Here is a 20,225-nt window from a genome sequence, read left to right as displayed (position 1 = left end):
TACAAAATGTGGTGGAGAAAACCTTTCAAGTGTGGAAGGTGCATTTTGATGGATACAGATAAAACCCTCCCATATAAGGGGAATATGAGCTGTTGAAAATTGCCTCTTCCCAACTGTCTTTTCTCCCCAGACTCTGTAGGCTTGGCCTCAGGTTGCCATACAACACTCCTCCTGATGGATATAGGCAGAACATTATTTGGAGCTGTTTTTCCCACATCAGAGCATCCTTACAGAGAAAGTTATCAGCAAAATAGGAATCAGGGGACCTCAGGTTCAAGTTCCCCTTTCTGCTCATTGATGTTGATCCCTTGTACCCATCAGTACTGCCCAAAACTCCTACCAGAGTGATGCACTGAGCATAGAGACAACGCCAGCAGTGGAAATTCTCATTAAAACCAAGTCATTTGGTTTCTGCTTCCCTCCCTGTTGCTGTTCCTAACCGTGACCCCAAGTACCCAGCAGTTTGATATTTTTTTTAATTATTTTTCCACTTTTGCACCAAGTGTGCCAAAGGTCCCATGGAGTTCTGCATCTCCTAGCCATTGCCATGGCTTGTTTGGAATGTGAAGACTTTCTCCTTGTTTTCCCATCAAAAATTCCTGTTTATTGAAGTTAACTTCAAAGGGGGGAAAATAATTCTCCTCTGTGATTCTTCCCTATTCTATTTTTCAGTTGTAATAAGAATTTTGTCTCCTCCTGGGTTTGCTCTGAAAGGGGATTTCTGGGAGAAAACCTGATAAACTCAATTCCACAGAACCCAGTTTGGAGTGAAGCAGGATAATAAAGTGGTTGCTGCTCTCAGCAGCAATAGTCAATGGAGATGAGATGGAGTTGAATTGCTTTGTTTCATTCTGGGTTTTGTTATTCCCTGGACATTCCTCTAGGAAGGGAGGAAGAGGATGGGGAAGTATTTCGGAGAGGAAAACATTTGGAGAGGAATCTCTGATTCTTCCAGGTGGTGCAGTTGTGTGTTGGTTTCCAAACATGCTCTGGCAGAGGAGAAGCAGTAGTTTGGTCATCTCAGAGGTCTCTTCCAACCTTAGCAATTCTATATGAGTGGACACAGTGGGGGTGGGTTGATGGTTGGACTGGATGATCTTGGAGGTCTTTTCCAGCCTTAATGATTCTATGATTCTGTGGTTTTGCAAAACATCTGTCAAATGCAGGGAAAGAGCTCTCCTGGTGAGGTTTTTTTTTTTTGCCTTGCTGATCTCTCTCTTGCATGATCAGCAATAGCCTACGTGCACGCAGCTGCCTGTTACTGCAGAAGCCAGTGTGCTCCCATGCCCTGCCTGTCCTATGCACGTGGGGAAAAACTGGCGCGTGATTGTGTGCTGCAGATGCCGCGATGACGCACGGAGACGAGAGAGCTTGGGGGCTGGGGAGGGTGAGGAGGGGGTGCTCGAGCAGCTTTAATCCTGCCCTTTCCAAACATTCCAGCACTCAAGTCAGCACGCTTTTAAAAAAATCACCTCTCCCCTTCGTGAATCTTCCCGATTAGAATAGTTCGTGTGTTTTATTTCATCTGCAGGGCTCAGATAGCAAGCTGACTGCTCCTAAATAATGCTTTGGACAGACAGACAGACTGTATAAACATATATGGATGCAGCGATAGACACTGGAGTTCCAGCTATACCCTCTCTCCATGACTCACTGTCGCCCTTGCTTTCCCAGCACTCCTCTTCCCTTCTCCAGCCCTGGCTCAGTGCTGATACAGCCCATGTAGGGGAGGCTGTCTGTAAATCCTCCTCTCCTTGCAGCAGGGCTTTCAGCTGAGCCTCAGCTTTTCTGCAGATCGGGTGACTTGAGACACAGTGAGCTTGCTTTCTTTGCATTTCCCTTTGCAGACTGAAAACCTGGAGGTTCAAAGCTTGTTGCACCAGAGAAAGGGCAAACTTGGCAACCAGCCTCATTGCTGTTTGGGACCACTGGTTGTGCAGGTCTACTCGGGGTGTGTTTCTCGAGCATCTGGTGAGCTCTGTCCCCATGGTATCCCCTTGTAGTCCCCTTCTGTCTGTGTGCAAGGTGAGCTCCATGACACGCTGCGTTTCTGTAGTGGGTCGTTGCCAGATGCAGCTACTACAGCTCAGGTCACTGGGGAAACCTTGAAGGCATTCAGGGGCCAGAAATGTGCCTGTTTGGACATGTGTGAATGAGAGGTGGCAGGGACAGCTGGACCATTGCAACGGAACTGAGGTTCCATGGTCTGTGAGGTGACAGCTCCTGGGGACTCTGCTTCGGAGAAGGGCGCTGCCATTTGAGTTAGCAGTCTGTCACTTTAAGAAAAGTGAAATCCCAAGTTTGCTCCCTGAGCTGTGCCTACAAATGACTGTTTGACCTCTGTGCTCTTGTTAGAAGTGGCTCTTTTTGCCTTCAGGCCAGCAGCGCGTCTGCATAATCCCATTCGCTGTGCATGCATCCCTGCAGCCAGGAAACTGCAGTCCATTGAGCAGGGGCCAGGAGGAGCATTCAGGGGCTTGGAATACGAAAGTGTGGGTGGCAGTGGGCTGCTGCATTGAGAGGAGAGCGTGTCAGCTCCTCGGGAGAAGCACAGTGCTCCAGGTGGATCTCACAAGTGTCAGAGTGCTGGATCATTTCGGCTCAGGCTGACAGTGCGCCCACACTGCAGGTTTGATGCTTTATAAATATTTAAGCAGCCTGTAAGGTGTTTTGGAAAGCAGAGGTGGATGCTGCGCTGCTGCCCTGGGCAGTGTGACCTCCCTTCTGTGCTCACTGCGGGCTGGAAAGCTTAACTGTGGACCTACACCCTCGGTGATTTCAACCACCATAACTAACCCTTGTTAATCAGCCCTTGTGCCAGCTCCACTCAGCACCGACTGCTGACAAAGAACAATGTTGTCATCTGGAAAGCGGTGCTGGCACTTAACCAGCTGGCTGGGCTGGAAACCTGTCTAAACTGGGTGCTAAGCTGCGTTAAAACGGAACAATGAAACGTGCCCACTCCGAGCTTCCCTGGCCACCTCCACCTGGAAAAGCTTCTTGTGCCTCTGGAAAGGCTCCTCCGGGCTCTGCAGGGTGGGAGGGCTCTGCTGGGGTCCAGGCAGAGCAGTGTGGAAATGGTGCCATAGAACTCCTGTAGGGTTTTGAAGCGGGGAGGGATGCTCCTCAGAGCCCCTGGTTTTGGGACTCTTGACCCTAAGCCTGCTCCTCCTGGCTCAGCCCTCCGTGGTTTCACTGCTGAAGGGCACATTGTGTGGAAGGTCCACTCGAAGGGCTCTCATCCAGGAAAAGTTCCCTTTTTGCTTTCATGTTTCCTTTAGGATTAAAGCCATTCTCCTTGGGCTCTAAACATGGAATGTTTGTCAAGTTTATGAGCACTTTCAGAGAGGCTTTTAGAGAGTGCATCCTCTACCTTCTTTTATAGGGCTGAGATAAGATTATCTTTGTTTTAACACCAATTAAAGCAGGAAGGGTTTATGGGATTAGGGGTTTTCCATCAGTGCAACTTTGATGTCACCACTTGCTTGCTCAGTTTGCTTCTTCCTTGTGTTAAAAGGCTGGGAGCCGTTCCCGTAATGGTTAACATACCACCCTCCGGAGGCAGAGCTCTCCCAGGCAGAAGCTTTGGGAAACATTTAAACAAGACCAAACAAAGTAACAGAATGTGAAAGTCCTAAATTCTTCTGGGGACCACTTGGAGGAAGCAGGCTTACTGCTTGAACAACCGGTCTTTCAGTACATAGCACTGCAGTGTTTACAACTCGTGAGATAGAACATGCTTTCTGGAAAGCATTTTTTTCTATACTAAGATAAAATAAATTGCTATAATATAAGGAGCCTAAAGCAGAAGCTAAGCAACCCTCCAGTTTTGCAGGCAGAGGCTGGAGTGTGTATCAGTCCGTACTCTGCACTGTGTGAAAACATGAAGATGAATAAGGAGAACATGACATTTAGTACATCTACTAGCACGTAACTGCGCAGAAACAACATTGTGGCTTGGCACTTCATCTGGCTTTGGCTGGCATCACTCCATACAGATCACCCTGTGACTCCCAGGGCAGTGCTGTTTTCCAGCACCTCGAGCTCTGGGTTCTTAGATGCATGACAAGCTGCTGAGATAAGGTTTGGGGGTTAAAACTGCTCATTTGTGGGCAGCATCCTGAATTATCCACTGTACTGGGGCTGGGAGCTCTCCTAGACCAGCAGTGTCCAACCTTCCTGTCCTGGTGAACTTTCAAGAGGCATTTGGACATGAATCATAGAATCATACAATGATTTGAGTTGGAATGGACCCTTAAAAGCCATCTGGTCCAACTCCCCTGCCATGACCACCTACAGCTCCATCAGGTGCTCAGAGCAATAATGTGCTTGAACTTTTCATTAGCCCTGAAGTGGTCAGGCAGTTGGATTTGATATCTTTGTAGGTCCCTTCCGCCTGAACTGTTCTAAGTACTCCAGCACCATGCAGGAGAGCACTGCTGACCGCTGACCTCAATTGTAGAAATAAGTCCTTGAATGCTCTTCAGGCATTGCAGGAGCAGGGAGATCCAAAGTACTTCTGACCTATAAACCCTCTACTGAATTTCGGCTTTTGCAGGAAAGCTTGCCTCTGGAAGTGAGCTGTGAATGTCTTTGGGACTGGCAGCTGCCCTTGGTGAGCATACAGCTCCTGAAAGGTTTGGGGCATGTCCTTTGGATAGAATCATAGAATGGCTTAGCTTGGAGGGGACCTTGAAGATCACCCAGTTCCAACCCCCTGCCCTGGGCTGGGTGCCCCCCACCAGCTCAGGCTGCTCAGAGCCCCATCCATGGCCTTGGGCACCTCCAGAGATGGGGCATCCACAGCTCTGGGCAGCAGTGCCAGGGCCTCACTGCCCTCTGAGTAGAGAAGACTCTTCTTGGATGTCTACTCTAAGCAGTCTGTGATCCTTGGCATCTATAATATGAAGCTACTGGGAATACCCCCTTCTTCTGTGCTCAGGCAGGGGTGGAGAGCTTTCCATTTCTCTTTAAGAGTCCCTGTGACAGGTCAGGGATGCTGAACCATGAGCAGCAGGTAAGAAATTCCAAGCATTTCTCACTGACAGCTAAATTCCCATCACAACTGATGGATGTGCCTCCCAGAGCAGGGGGGCTTGCAGGTGTGCGTGCCCACAGGTGTGGTGGTCTAGCCAGATGCTTGAACTCCTCACAGTGCTTGCAGGGAGATGACCTTGTGAACCCTGCAGGAGGGATTTGCTGGCAAGCTCCTGGCATGAAGTGCAAGAGTTTAGCACTGGGACAAAGCTGCAGGGGTTTGGATGGGGGTGCTCCCTCCCTAAGGTTGTCCTGAAGAGCATGCTGGTGCTCTTGCAGGAGAGCAGGGGGCTGTAAGTTCCCAGGCTCTGCTGCATGATCAGCAACAGAGGTGTTCAAAAGTCTTGGTTCCTTGTCCGTCCAGTTCTCTTAGTCTTTGGAGCCTGTTTTAGGGTAGCATGGCTAAAAGGTTGGGGCTTTTTGTCCCTTGCAGGGCCTTCCAGTGATGCTCCCCAAACAGGGCATCACTCTACCCTGCCTGGGCCCCTCCATACCTCTGTGACACCCCAGCCCTCAGGTCCCATCGCACCCCCATGGTGACTCAGTGGTGACTTCTGCACCCACCCACAGAGCTGGTGCATCCCGCTTGCAGGCTGTGCACAGTCAGTACTGCCCCAGTGGATCTCATGTGGCCCCACAGCTGTCCTGGAGTGGCTGCAAAGAGGGTTTAGAAACTAGAGGTCTTGAGCTGATTCATGTTCCTCTTATTCCAAGCACCCAGTGGTGAGCTGCAAGCATGCAGGGTGCAATGGGGAAGTCCTTGCTGGAGACACTTCTGAGGGAGTTGTGTCTGAAGGTGCCCTGGGCTGAAGCTGGGACAAGGACAAGGTGGCTCGGGGAGTGATGCTGGGGAGCAGTATCTCAGGATGTAGGTTTCAGAGCCTTGGCACCTTCTCCAGGGAGGCAGGAGCAGCAGTGCTGTGTGCTGGGGAGATGGTGCGGTCCATTCCGATCCCCTTCTAAGAGCTGTTGGCATTGGGAAGATGTTTTTACAGGCCTGTGCTGTCAGCTTCTCTTTCTGTCCTATGAAGAAGGAATGGGTTTATCGGGAACATTTGCATTGTGCATTCTTACTTTATTGACAACTCTTTAATTCACATCACAGAGGTCGGCTGAGCTCTGCGTTCCTCTTCAGTTAATCTCATTTAACCCTGTTTTCCCTCCTGCATTTCTATCCTCTGCTCTCCAAATGCTGTCACTGTCGTTGGCAGTGACAGCACCTGGCAATGGGATTAATTGCTTATCTCAAGTATGAGGTAACAGTGTGGGCTGCTAATTACATTTATCAGGAGGGAAATTGAAGGAATTGCACAGGGGAAGGCTGTCCCACGAAGGATGAGCGCTGAGAGCTGGTACTGCAGGTCCAAGATCCTGTCTCTTTCAGATCTAGCAGCCAACTCTAATGCCAAGTGCAAGAGTTACTTTTGTCAATTTTGTAAGAAAAAGGCATGGTACGTGAAAGGAATAAGGGGTAAAATTCCAAGCTGAGCTGGTTGGACAAAAGATTATTCCTTACAAGACGAAATCATAAATACCTCACACCCACTGTGAGCATCAGACACATGGAAGTGCTGGTGGAGGGGACTCTCTTTTCATGCCCTGTTCTCTAGGGCTGGCTCTCCTGTTTCTCCCTATTGCCCTCACACGGAGTGACCCAAAAGCACCATGCAGGAGAAAGGAGATGGCAGAGACCCCACAACTTGGGCCTACGGAGTCACCCTGGCCTCCACCCCACAGCTTGGGCCTACAGAGCCTGCCTGGCCTCCACCCCACAGCTTGGGCCTACAGAGCCTGCCTGGCCTCCACCCCACCACAAGATGGGAGGCAGCTGGAAGATAAGGCCAGGGATGTAAGACTCGGAGCCTTGCTTGAGTGGAAGAAGGCTGCCAGGAGATAAAGATGGGCAAAGAGCTGAGGAACAGTGTTCATCAGAACTAGTAGCGTGGGTTTAAAGTGCTGTACAGCCATTTGGTGATTTACTGTCTCTCGGCATGATTTCAAAACACTGCAGAGAAGCCACACCAAAATGTTCTCATTTTGCAGGGTTATTTGTTGCCATTTCTGTGTGGGGTGGAAGAAAGTTGCCAAAAGTGCTGGCCATTCTTTGTGGGCATGTGAAAAGAGTTCTAGCAGCCTGGCTTGGTCAGACTATAGTAATTATGTATGTTGCTTTTACTGTGTTTCAAAAATGGGTATTAGTACTGGAACACTGTTATCATTTCAGGTGCAAAGCCGCCTTCACCTCTCTGTAACAGATACTCATGTCATGTCACCTTTCCCAGCAGCATAGCACCCTCTGAGATGGGTTAATACTGAGAGACACCCAGGGAACAGGGTCAGAAAAGGAGCCAGAAGCCTTAGAGGATGGGGGACCGTGGGGATGAAAAGATCCAGGAACATGAGATAGGGGAGAAGCCGGCTTTCCAGCAGTTTGCCAACAGATCCTTTGACTGCAGGAGTCCAAAGGGACTTTGCAGGCAGGGTAGCTGATAATGTTTTTGTGTTTTCTCGCTGGAAACCCAAGATAATTTTGAAGGAAAGGGTCGAAAACTGAGAAAATTCTTATTTGTGTGTTTGTTTTCAAATTAAAAATCAGCATTTCTAATAGCTCTTGCTTACAGCAATCCTGGGATCCTGAGCGACCTGATCTACTGGTTGGCAGCCCTTCCCATGGCAAGGGCTTGGAACTGGATCATCTTTAAGGTCCCCTCCAACCTAAGCCATTCTATGATTCTACAGTACAATTCAGTCCTGAGCGTATGGTTTTCCAGGGCTGTTTTTCTGCTCTGCCTTGTTCCTGAAAGCCTTGGTGGTGGAGTAGAAGTTTGTTCAACTCATTTCAGTGCAGAAACCACCTGCCACCCCCAGGCTCTTCATGCTGCACAAGAAATTAACGGTGGCGGAATGTGACAACGAAGAGTAGTCACCAAGAGCCATGCTGATAAATGGTTGTAGCCAAGCTTTTGCATTGGCTCCACTGAGTTTGAAAGGGCCTTCTAGTGCTGTAAGCTTTGCAATTATATTTTTAGCCATATGCACCATATCTGTTAACATCATATTTCAAATTGTGGTCCAGCCTTCACCACCCATCTGCTGCAAGCCACCACAGGCTGCATGTGCCACCCTGGCACCCATCATGGCTGGCTGAACATGGATTTTTTGAGCAGTTGTTGCTAACGATGCGTCTTTGTTGGTGAGTGGCTAGACCCCAGCACACTGCTGCTTGCATGGCTGAGTGCTGTGATGGCATGATTAGCAATGGCGTAAACAAAAGGAAACTAATGGAGACTCTTGCATGAATGTAAAATTCTTAGGAATAGTCAGCACTGCTTTGTACAGGTCAGTTCCACCTCCAGCAGGAGGGAAGATCTCCACCCTAAAAGGCTTTACAGGAAAATAAGCAGCCAGGATGCCATGCTGAGAGGGAAGGTGCTCGTGTGGCTGAAGGACTGATGAGATATGGTCAGAGATGGTCCTCTACAAGGACAGGCTGAGAGCTGGGGCTGTGCAGCATGGAGAATAGAAGGCTCCAGGGAGAGCTGAGAGTGACCCGTCTGTATCTAAAGGGGATGTAAGAAAAAGGGGACAGATTCTTCAGCAGGGTCTGTGGTGATGGGACAGGGGAAATAGATTCCAACTAAAAGAGGGGAGATTTAGATTGGATATAAGAAAGAAGGGTGGTGAGGCACTGGCACAGGTTGCCCAGAGAGGTGGTGGATGCCCTGTCCCTGCAGACACCCAAGGTCAGGCTGGAGGGGCTCTGAGCACTGATGGAGCTGTGGGCGTCACTGCTCATTGCAGGGGGTTGGACCAGGTGGCCCTTAGGGTCCCTTCCAACTCAATCCATTCTGATTCTGTGACAGTGTGGGAGTAAGTGGTCAGTTCTGGCAACAGAGGGAGGTCCCTTGTCTGCTCTGCAAGAGCTGTACCAGTATTCCACCTCTTGAATATATTCAGAAGTGACTAAACAAGTGGTAACAGATAAACAAGTGATGACAGCAGAGAGTTACAAAAGGACCTTTGAGATGACGTGAATGGGGAATGAGAGAAGAGTTGGCATTGGATTCACATAAATTGATATCAGTGGGAGAAAACAACCGCAACTTTACATGTCCACACATGCTGTGAGTTGATGTCCAAGAAATGAGACCTTGGGACTCTAGCAGGTGGTTCATTTGGTGCAGTGGTGCACTGTGAATATCATGCAATTTACGTTGGACATGACAGGAGATTGGTACAGTTGGGGTATACATTGCCAACGCACATGTGAGTTTGCATCAAACAGCATGGCAGCTGGCATCTTCAAAGCATAGGGCAGCATTGTTGTGCATTGTTGGGGGGTGGAAAGGTGTTCTGAGCAATGCTTGTGCCCAGCTCATGCTATCCTCTTTGGGAGGCTGTGGACCTTTGGTCTGACTTGGTACAGCCATTCCAAAATTCTTCCATGATAGCAGACAAAAATCCCCTTTGCAGTCCTAAGAATGGTGAGTGGACCCTGTTTTTGCATTTGTGGTTAGGAGCACAACAGAGGAGATGTACATTAGGACCTGGTCTCAGCCTGCCTTTTCAGGGCCTTCAGACCAGCTGCTCTTTCCCCACTTTGTTTATTTCAAGTTGTCAGGTTTTGGCTTTGGATGCTGCAACGCCCCAAATAGCGTTTTCCAGCAGCACTGCCAAGCTCTGGGCATCCTCGCCAGCCCTCCTTCCTTGCGACTCACCGCTGCTCTTGGTTCTCTTCCAGGCTGCCCATCAGGGACCTTCAAGGCCAGCCAAGGGGATGAAGGATGCGTCCATTGTCCAATTAACAGCCGGACGACTTCGGAAGGGGCCACGAACTGCGTGTGCCGAAACGGATATTACCGGGCAGATGCTGACCCTGTTGACATGCCGTGCACCAGTATGTGGGCTCCAGGCAACTGGGGAGGGGTGGCACAGAGCTGGGGAAGGAGGCATCCATCAGCCAGAGCACTTAGGGTGACTCACTGGAGGCCTCTGCTGCTCTAGGCTGTGGGATGACTTCACTGTGGGCTGCACTTGGATGCTAAGGCCTGTGTGTAAGCACTCAGGAGTTTAGAGCAAAGGCCAGGAATCAGAAAAAAGTACAAAAAATCGCAGGTGAAATTTGTTGTGGATACTGTGTGGTCAAATTAGCAGGGACGGGCCTGAGTTAAGAAGGGAGGTTTGGTTACCACTCCTGCCTTTAGCTGTTCAGCTTCCTGCACACATCCCTCTGACATCAAGGGAGTCACAGAATCATAGAATGGCTTGGGTTGGAAGGGACCATAAAGCCATCTAGTTCCCTTGCCGTGGGTGGGTTGCCCCCTACCTCCCAGGGCTCCATCCAACCTGGCCTTGGGCACCTCCAGGGATGGAGCATCCACTGCTCTCTGGGAAGCCTGAACTTGATAATTAGCAACTTACTCTTCCTAATATCTAATCTAAATCTCCCCTCATTTAGTTTAAAACCATTCCCCTATGACCTATCACTATCAGACCATGTAAAAAGTTGGTCTCCCTCCTGTTGATAAGCTCCTTCAAGGACTCGAATGCCACAATGAGGTCTCCCCGGAGTCTTCTCTTCTCCAGGCTGAACAAGCCAAGCTCCCTCAACCCTTCTTCATAGCAGAGGTATTGCAACCCTCTGAGCATCTTCGATGCTGAACCCCACTCCGTTCACATAGACCCATTTCTCAGTCCTGTCAAAGTCAGGCAGGAGAAGCAGCTGGGCTCAGCACAGGGAGAGTCCTTGCTGGGGGTGAGTTCCCATAGCAAAGAGAAGAGCCCTTGTCCTTACACCTTTCTCTCTATTCCCTTTGTAGCCATCCCGTCTGCCCCCCAGTCCGTGATCTCTAGCGTGAACGAAACCTCCCTGATGCTGGAGTGGACCCCACCACGAGACTCAGGGGGCCGAGAGGATCTGGTGTACAACATCATCTGCAAGAGCTGCGGGTCGGGCCGTGGGGCATGCACGCGCTGTGGGGACAATGTGCAGTTTGCCCCGCGCCAGCTGGGCCTGACAGAGCCTCGCATCTACATCAGCGACCTGCTGGCCCACACGCAGTACACCTTTGAGATCCAGGCGGTGAACGGGGTCACCGACCAGAGCCCCTTCTCCCCGCAGTTTGCATCAGTGAACATCACCACCAACCAGGCTGGTAAGAGGCTCTGTCCCCTGTCGGACCCCTCTGGGAATGGGAGGTGGGGGTTAGGGACTGAACCCATGTGATGGATGAAGCTCTGTGGTATGAGCAGGGCCTGAAGGGGAGGTGAAGTAGGGTGAGATGTGGCGTGATGTCTCTTGCTTTGTAGTAAGTGATGACCAAAGCACACAGGCAGATGCAGTGCCTTGGCCATTCCTGGACAAAACACGGAATCACGGAATGGTTGGGTTGGACAGGAATTTAAAGGCCCCCCAACTCCAGCCCTTACCACAGGCTGGTTCCACCCCTGCATCTAGCTGCCCAGGGCCCCATCCAACCTGGCCTTGAGCCATGGATGGGGCACCCCCAGCTCTCTGGACAGGCTCTGAGTACCAAGAATTTCCTCCTCACATCTAACCTAAATCTCCCCTCTTTTAGTTTAAAACCATTCCCCCTTGTCTTATCACTGTCTGCTCATGTAGAAAGTCCGTTTTCCTCCTGTGTATAAGCTCAACAAGAGGGAATCCCAAGCCTTGAATATGAAAAATATTCCCTACTTCAATGTGCCCCAAGACAGAGCTGCCATGCCAGCCACCACAGCAGACCAGGTCACGTCACTGTCCTCTGGTGTCTCAGCATTTCCCTCTGGCATTGGACCCATAACCATTTCTTTGGTGCCAGCAGGCACGCGCACCATAGGTGCCTTTAATCCTGGTTGCTGGCAGCACTGCAGACACAGCAGCAGCTCGCCCTGCTGCTGGCAGCCTCTGTTGGTGCTCCTGGTTCCTGAGGAGAGAAGGTAATATCAGCTTGAGTGTTTTGACACAAGCTGTCATCTCTGCTCCAACTGCAGAGAAAGCGTAGCCTCTGGCCCAAGTGCCAGAACAGGCCGTGAAAACAGAGGAAAGCTGTAGAGATGGGAGGCTGCGAGCCAGCTGTACAAGATAGCTGCCTGGAAAACTGCTGCAGGTCCTGTGCTGCTGCAAGCCACCTGCCATGCTCACAAGCCCCTCTCCGCTGTGCTTGGTGAAGAAGACAACATAGCCAAGCTGTAATGGTTTCCCTTTGGGTTGCCAGCTTCTGTGCTGGCCCAGGGGGCTGTTCCCCCCGGTTATGCTGGGGAAAGGGATGTGTTGGGGTTGCTGGCAGTGCTGTGTCCTAGGAGAGCTGCAGGTGGCAGCTGTGCTAGTGGCTGGGTGGCTTGCAGACCTGCTCTCCCTGTCCTGCCTGGAAGCCATCTGGAGCTGGAGCACCTCTTGGGGCCAGGCCCGAGCTTAATCCTATTGCACGGTGGAAGCACACCAATATGGTGTGAGGAAGCAAGCAAGTGGTGGGTCTGAACACTGCAGACTGTGTGCAAGGAGTGTGAATGTTCCCCAGGGTTCCTGGACACTACAAGACCTTCAAGACTAGATTGGATGAGTGTGGACAGTTGCGCTGGCACAGAATTGCCTGGAGGCTGTGGTGTGTGCTTGCTGCAGGGTACGGGTGGTGGTGCTGGGTGTTGGTGGTGGTGCAGATGGGCATTGCTTTGGTTGGGCACACAGAATGCTGAGAGAGGTAACCTGCAAAAGTGTTTTGGACACCCATGAACCGTCTTGGTGAAAAAGCAGAGAGCTGAGTTGAAGGTGAATCCTTTTGCAGTCCCCTGATCATCCTCCTCCTTGTTTGATACTCCTTCATTATCAGGACTCACACTTCTCAGCCTGTGTGATGTCTCCCTTAATGTATCTATTCATTAGCACTAAACAGTAACTGTCTGCTTGCTAATTCCTCTGTAATTAGAGGTTCTGAATTCTTCAGCTTACACTGCCTGGCAGCCTTGATGTAGATCATTAGCAGTTGGTAACAGAAGCTGCACACACAAAGGCAGAGCCGGGACAGGAGAATGGAGGCTGTTGTGCTGGGAGGAGGGTGCATGGAGAGAGCAGGGCGATGGGCCTGGGGCTTGGTGGCTGCAGCATGGAGATGCGTCAGGGGAGGCTCAGGTGAGTGTTAGGGAGTGTGAGTGCTCTCACCAGAGCACAGTGGGCATGGAACAGACTCCCCAGGGCAGTGGGCACAGCCCTGAGCTGCTGGAGCACAGGGAGCACTGGGACATCGCTCTCAGCCATGGGGTTTGGGTGGTGCTGCATGCAGCCAGGGGTTGGGCTTGGGGATCCATGTGGGTCCCTTCCAAATCTGGATGTTCTGAGATTCTGTATTGAAATCCAGCAGCATCTTTAACCTTCAAATATCGTGAGTTCTTCAGCATCCCAGAGAAAAGATTCAGTGAGGGAGAGGAAAAAAATCCCTGTAGAATGGCCAGAGTGCAGCTCCTGAGTGTGACTGGAGGAGTGCAACTGGTGGCATGATGACAGTTGACCCTAAATAGCAACTTGAGATCAGTGAAGATAACACACCATTCACATTCCTGTTCTCCCTAAGAATCACAGAATCCTAGAATGCCTTGTGTTGGAGGAGACCTTAAAGCCCACCCAGTTCCAACCCCTGCCATGGGCTGGGTGCCCCCACCAGCTCAGGCTGCCCAGGGCCCATCCATGGCCTTGGGTGCCTCCAGGGATGGGACACCAACAACTTCTCTGAGCAGACTGTGCCAGAGTCTCACCACCCTCTCAAAGACAGTTCATCACTGTCATATCCCACTCCAATGATTAATTACTGCCATCATTTAAAATATGCACCTTCTTTCTGGTCTGGATTTCACTAACATTCAGTCTGCGTCAACCCAATGTATTTTGCTCTTGTCCTGTGTTAGTGGGATATTTCTCCTCGTGCAGGGACAGACAGTGGGTAGCTTCTCTCAAGAGAAAATAAGAGGCAATGAGACCAAGATGGATCATTCTTTTTTTGCTGTGAGGTGGTTTTCCAGAATGTGGCTCTCCCTTTAGCAATTTGTGGACACTTTCATATTCTTCACCATAATTTTGTTTTAATTAAATACAGTAGCCAGTAGAAGCACTACTGCAAATAAACTCCTTTCCTTTCTGTACTGTTTGCTCACTATTTGCTTTACACATCCAAGAACTGTGCAATCTCACTCAGCTGTGCGAGGAGCTCTCATCTCCTAGGTGGTCTCTCTGACAGTGTCTTGGTCCCTTCAGATTCTGCTTCCCTGGATGCAGTATGCATCTTTGCAAAACCTACATTTGGGTTTCCAGACCCAAACCTCGTCATTGTTTTCATAGGCTCAGCCATCAAGCTATGATCATTGCTGTGCAGAGAAGTTGTTTCTGTGTCTGTGGCTTTTTCTTAGTTCTGGAAAACTCCATCTCTCTGGTAACCTCTCCCAGGACTGTGTCACACTCCTAAGATGCCTTTCATGATTTCTAGCCTGTATCTGTGGCTCATTCCCCCTGTTACATCATCTACCCCTGATGAGAAAAGCTTGTTCCCACCCTTTTTTAACTGCTCTTCAGGCAGTTGTAATTAAGATTAGATTCACCCTTACCATCGTCATTAGCAGGCTAGACCAGAAAATTGTGAAGGACCAGCATCAGAACAAAAGAAATAAAAAGAGCTTGGAAGAGACCTTCCCTTCCCACCACCTCCCTGCTCCCCAGTCTGTGTCAACCAGCTCAGTGGATTTTCCCATTCCAGCAAACTCTGTATGATCCCATGTCTTGTCACCTTTAAGGCCAGGTTGTATTTTCTCTTTGCTCTTCTCAGCAGACTTCCTCATGACTCCCTAAGCTGCGTTTTTCCCAAAGGCTCATCCTCTGCTTTCCTGCCTATCGCACCCAGCAGCCATATGGTACCTCACCCCTACAGCTCTGTAAGGAGGCAGGTCCTGGACTTTCCATCCACCCCTGTCTTACAAGACCTTGATGCCTAAAAGAAAACAAACACGCCATGCAGATATAGGGTGCCACAAAAAACTTTTTCTGAGCCATTCCAGAACCAGAGATCTGTGCCAAGAGGGTGGCTGAGAGGGGAGCTGAGAGGCGTGCCAGCATCCTTGGAGGGAAGGAGCAGGAGGGAAGCCAGGGGTCAAGGAGCTGAGCATGGCCCAATGCTTGGGATAATGACACTTGACTAATTGAGAACCACGCCATGTGTCAACCCTCTCAGTTGTGACAACACACCGCTCCTGCTTACTAATTTGTGGCATTCTTTGGGGAGGGTTGGGGAGGGGGATAATCTTGGTGCTGGGAGGATTTTCGGTCTCCGTTCATGCTGTGGATGAGCTGAGTGCCTGGGAACCTTGCAGAAGGGAAGGGCTCCTTGGGCAGGGCAATTTTAAATAGCGAATGGGAAGAGCAGCTCTTGGTATCAGGCTGTGGCTTCTGCTCACTGAGAAGGGAGGAGGAAGAACTGATCTGCAAATTACACCAATTCAAGACCTCCCAGTGTCTGGAGAAACAAGAACATCCAGATTTTTGGGAACGTGTCCCTTCAGTGGGGGATTCTTGTGTCACACAGAATAAGAAGGGAGGATTCGTTCCAGTGTCTGAGGCTCTTGGCTGCAAACAGAGCCCAAATGAGCTATAAACAGACTCTGGGACAGGTAATATGATGTGAACACTGGCTAGTGTGTGGCATAGGAAACAGATATTCATTCCCAATAAACAGATCAGGAGAAGCATCCGCAGCAGCAGAGTTGAATGACCCATCTTCTCCATTTCTGTGGATGCAGATAACTTCCTCTGATGATGTATGTCATGACACGAGTCCTTTGGCATGGGAGATGTACAGCTCGTACAGCTCACACCTGTGCACTAAGTTCATGCCAGACACCATTAGGGTTTAAAATTCCCTTGTAGCCATGGTCCATGAGTTTCTGCTCCTGGCTTTGCCCTGAGCTGGCTGCAGCTTGGAAGAGATTTCTCCATCTGTGAAACAACAACCTGGGAAAGCGTGTGCAGAAGTCACTTTTGAGAGCTGGAATGAGCTTTCCAGCTCTTAAAATGAGTCTATTTCTTGTTGCTTTCCAGTACAAATGTAAAAGCCAGGAGGCTGTAGCATCCCAGCATCTTGCATCTCTCAGCCAGTCACCCAGCTATGGCAGAACTGCAGCCAGCATTCAGGACAGTTATGGTTTTGGCTGGATAATTCTTGGTAATCACCAAAGGCAGAGATCCCCCTACATCTCCAGTAAGCTGTCCTAGGGCTGCACAACCCTCCTGGGGAGGAAACTTTTCTTCATGTCCAACCTGAATCTCCCAAGCTATAATCTGTGAACATTGTCCTATGTTACACTGAGATTCAGATGTTCAGGCCCAGAGATGTAATAGGTTACCCTGCCAATCTGTTAACCTCGCATTCAGCCCTATGTTTGACTCAAACATCTTTGAGAAAGCCATCCAGTCTTTACTTTAGACATCAAGATGCTGTTTTGGTGCCACTGGGACCAAATGTTGGAGGCAGCTGAGTAGGACCCAAGGGCAAACCATGTAAAGGAGACAACTCTCCTCTATATAATACCTCATGAAAAAAGAGTCACATGCAAGACTGGACTGTGTCCTGGAAGGTGTGTTCACCGGCTGTACTGAAGTCTCACTACCATTTGAAAAAGCTGGGTGAAACTTGGTTGGACTGGATGATCTTAGAGGTCTTTTCCAATTTTAAGGATTCCATGATTCATATGGTCATTGCACATACATCTGACTGCCCACGTTCAAGAGAGCTGAACTGTGCTGGTATTAAGTACATAGAAAGGCTGATAAGGTGAGCAGGACACGGGAGAACCCATGTTCCAGAGTAGAGACCAAAAAGGCATTGTGTGTTTAGTCTTGGTGAGAGGGATGTAACTGGTATCTGTAAGGGTGTAGTAGGGTTGAGGGACACCAAAAAGAGAGAAGTGCTACTAAAGCCAGACAAGAGCAGATGGTACAGACTGGCTAGTGATGGACTTTGGGTGGAGAAGCCAGAGCAGAAGCCTGTGTGCCTATGTGACAGCAGGAATGGAAACCATGAATGTATCTGCTGAGTTGCTCTAGGGTTACTTCTGAGGTCCTCTTCTTTGGGAGACTTGATGTCCCAATGTATTGCCTTGCTGCACACCTTGAGCTGGCTGAAGGGCTTTGCAGCAGCTGGCCATAAGCACCTGGGAGAGCCCTGGCCATACTCAAATCCCCTCTGCTCTGCCCGTTGGAAACTGCCTGGAGCCAGGGCTCCCAGATGGCAGGAGGTTTGCCAGCTGCTGGCTCTTCAGGACACCTCTTTCTGCTTCTGTGGTGGGCAGCTGGGGGGATGCTGGCAAGGCAGGGTATAAGCTGCATGGCTCGAGCTTTCCTAGCAGATGCTCTTCTCCCACCACCAGCTCCATGGGCTCCTCCACCTGCTGACTTCCAGATTTCCCTGTTGCATAAATTGCTTTGTGAGTTTGGGGATCGTTTTTCCTACACCTGCCTGGGGCTTCAGAAACCTGTTCCCGAGCATCTGGAGCTGACTCTGTGTGGAAGACAAAAAACCACCCGTGATGGATGGGGGTGGAAAGTCCCCTTTGGTGAATCAACACCTCCCTGCAATGCGCTGCCGTCCCTGCTGCCTGTGAGCCAACAGAGTGGCTCAGGTGCTCACCTTTTGCTTATGTGTTCAGGAGGGGTGATTTATCTTTACTGCTGCACTTGGCAAACGAGCTGCAGTGCTAATCGCCTTGCTTGCGCATGAGGCACCGAGTGCCAGCATTTGGGCAGGTGGAGCTGCCAGGAGCAGGTACGTGAAGCTGCAGAGACACGGGAGAGACCCAGGGAGGGGTGCCACAAGCAAAAATTTCAGGGTCACAGTGTTGGAACAGCAATAAAATAATCCTGATAGTTCCAGAATTTCCCAGCGCACAGCGGAAGGCAGCCTGGCAGAGTCTCAAATCAGCCAGACTCAGTGGGTGGAAGGGGATGCACTGCAGCAGGCATCCTTCTTCCAAGCTTTTATCAGGGAAAAATTTCTCCGGTCCATTTTTCATGTTAGCAGTTTCCAAAATGGGTATGTTTCTAAGAACATTTCAGGTTGCAGTTAGGCACTTTCTAAGAAAATACCACATTATTGCAACTTTGGGGAACAAGTTGGAGAGATGGCTCCTGCCAGCTTTCTTGCTTCTTGCCAGCCCTGCGCTGATGGCCTTGATCTGGAACAGATGAGATTTCCATGTGGAGGTGGGGACGAACCTGGTGCTGAGCAACCCCAAGCCCACTCCCATATCTGTGTATGGTTGCTGAGATTCTTTGGAGTGCCAGTGCCGCATCTCCTCTCCATGCTGAGAACAAAGTCCAGTGCTTCTCCATGGGCAGGTTGGCAGCGTGCAAATGAAGGCTGCAAACTCAGTTAAACAAAGAGCATAAGGACAGCCAGAAGCCTTCTTCTGCCTGAGCCAAGTGACTGGGCTTGTGGCATTAGGAGATGATCTTAAAGGCTGTAATCTACACCAAATTTTTGTTGATTTAGATGAGGCCTGAGCTAGGACCCAGCTTTGGATTGCCTGTATTTGTAAGATTTTCCAGCGTATGGAGTTACAGACTTGAGAGGCTGGAGATTAGGCTTGCTGGGAAATTTTCCAGTCGCTCCAGACACAAACAATGTGGATATCAGCCTGGTAGGGCTACCTAGAATCATAGAATCACAGAATCCTTAAGGTTGGAAAGACCACTGAGATCATCAAGTCCAACCATCAACCCATCACCACCGTGCCCACTAAGCCATGTCCCCTGCCAGCTAAACCACATCCCTTCTCTTGAGCTAATTGGACACCACCTTTTTTCCTGTTGGTCTGTCTACTCAGGCACTTAAATTTCTGCTGTTTCTGTGGCTTCATAGAAAAATGAAAGAAAGCCCATTTTTAGTTAGATACCCAGATCCATTTGGACTCTGGAAATGAATAAGAACGTGAAGAACTGGAACGTTGGCGTCAGGGGCAGGAACTGCACTAAGGATAGCTGGCCCATTGCTCAGGGGTGGTGAGAAGGCAGTCACTGCTGGGAACCATGTGGGTCTGGGACATCTCAGGGCAAGCAGGGAGTGCTGGTCTGGGTTATATTCCCCTTGAGTGGGATGCTGGTGCAAGACACTCAGGTCTGTGGAGATGCACAGTGAGTTGTCCTGGCTCTTCACCCTGTCCTGTTTAGAACCATGGAATCATTAAGGTTGGAAAAAACCTCTAAGGTCATCCAGTCCAATCCCAGCCCACCTTCACCGTACCACTGACCACATCCCTCAGTGCCACATCTCCGTGTCCGCTGAACACCTCTAGGGACAGTAACTCCACCACTTCCCTGAGCAGCCTGTGCCAGTGCCCAACCACTCTTTTCGAGAAGTTTTTGCTGATATCCAACCCACCTGACCTCCTGGATGTTTCCATCGCAGTCCCAAGGACAGGGCTTAATGTTTTTACTGCACTCTCAAAGGGGATCGTCCTTCAGACTTCATCTCTGCCCCACAGGGAGGCAGGCCTGTGTGTCTGAGCTGCCCATAGTCCTGCACAGAGGCACTGTGGCTTTCTATCATTTCCAACTTTTTTTTCGGGCACTGTGGAGCCTGGATCCCAGCCTAGATGTCACCAGGCCCCATGACTTCAGGCTCGGGGAAGCCCGTGCTCCATGACTGATCATAGCACATCCTCCTTGCTGCACGGCATCACCCTTTGGTCTCACCAGAGAGAGCAACTTTCTCCCCATCTCCCCGTTTTCTGCCCTGTCCCTTGGCCTCTGGACTAGCTGGTGCCTTGCAGCATCATGCTGCATTTCCCTACCACTCCGTCTTCAGCTGGAGGTCACGCAGTTAATCCTGACCCCGGATCACAGCCGCTCCTGCGAGCGGGTAATTGAAAATGCCAGAATTCCCCACTGACCCTCTTATAATAAAAGCAGTTCCCCGTCCAGTAACCTGACACTTCAGGGACCGAGATCTGTCAGAAGGGCTCCAAGGAGATGCTGGAAAACTCCCAGCTGTTCACCTCTTTTTTCCCCAGGGTAATTTCAAAGTGTTGCTGGGGAGAGGCTGTGGGTCGGATTGGCTTTGCTCTCTCTCTGTCGTGTTTTCCAGAGCAAATGTTGACTCTGTCTGACATGACATGGGTTAGTGGTATTAAAGTGATCAGAGATAGTGGTTTTGCTG

At 50.2% G+C, this 20,225-nt stretch overlaps 1 protein-coding gene across 4 annotated transcripts in view; it reads left to right on the top strand.

The window, feature by feature from the left end:
- EPHB2 (EPH receptor B2) overlaps positions 1–20,225 on the top strand; it is a 107,946-nt gene that overhangs the window by 55,440 nt on the left and 32,281 nt on the right. For all 4 annotated transcript variants that reach the window (XM_021417388.1, XM_021417386.1, XM_021417387.1 and 1 more), the window contains exons 4-5: positions 9,779–9,934; positions 10,857–11,192. In XM_021417388.1, coding sequence (XP_021273063.1) covers positions 9,779–9,934; positions 10,857–11,192 — 492 coding nt within the window. The remainder of the gene's footprint in view (positions 1–9,778; positions 9,935–10,856; positions 11,193–20,225) is intronic.

Source organism: Numida meleagris, chromosome 20 (assembly GCF_002078875.1).
Source record: "Numida meleagris isolate 19003 breed g44 Domestic line chromosome 20, NumMel1.0, whole genome shotgun sequence".
In the NCBI taxonomy this organism is placed as follows: Eukaryota; Metazoa; Chordata; class Aves; order Galliformes; family Numididae; genus Numida; species Numida meleagris.
The sequence above is the reverse complement of the archived record's forward strand: the minus strand, read 5'-3'. Positions and strand labels throughout refer to the sequence as shown.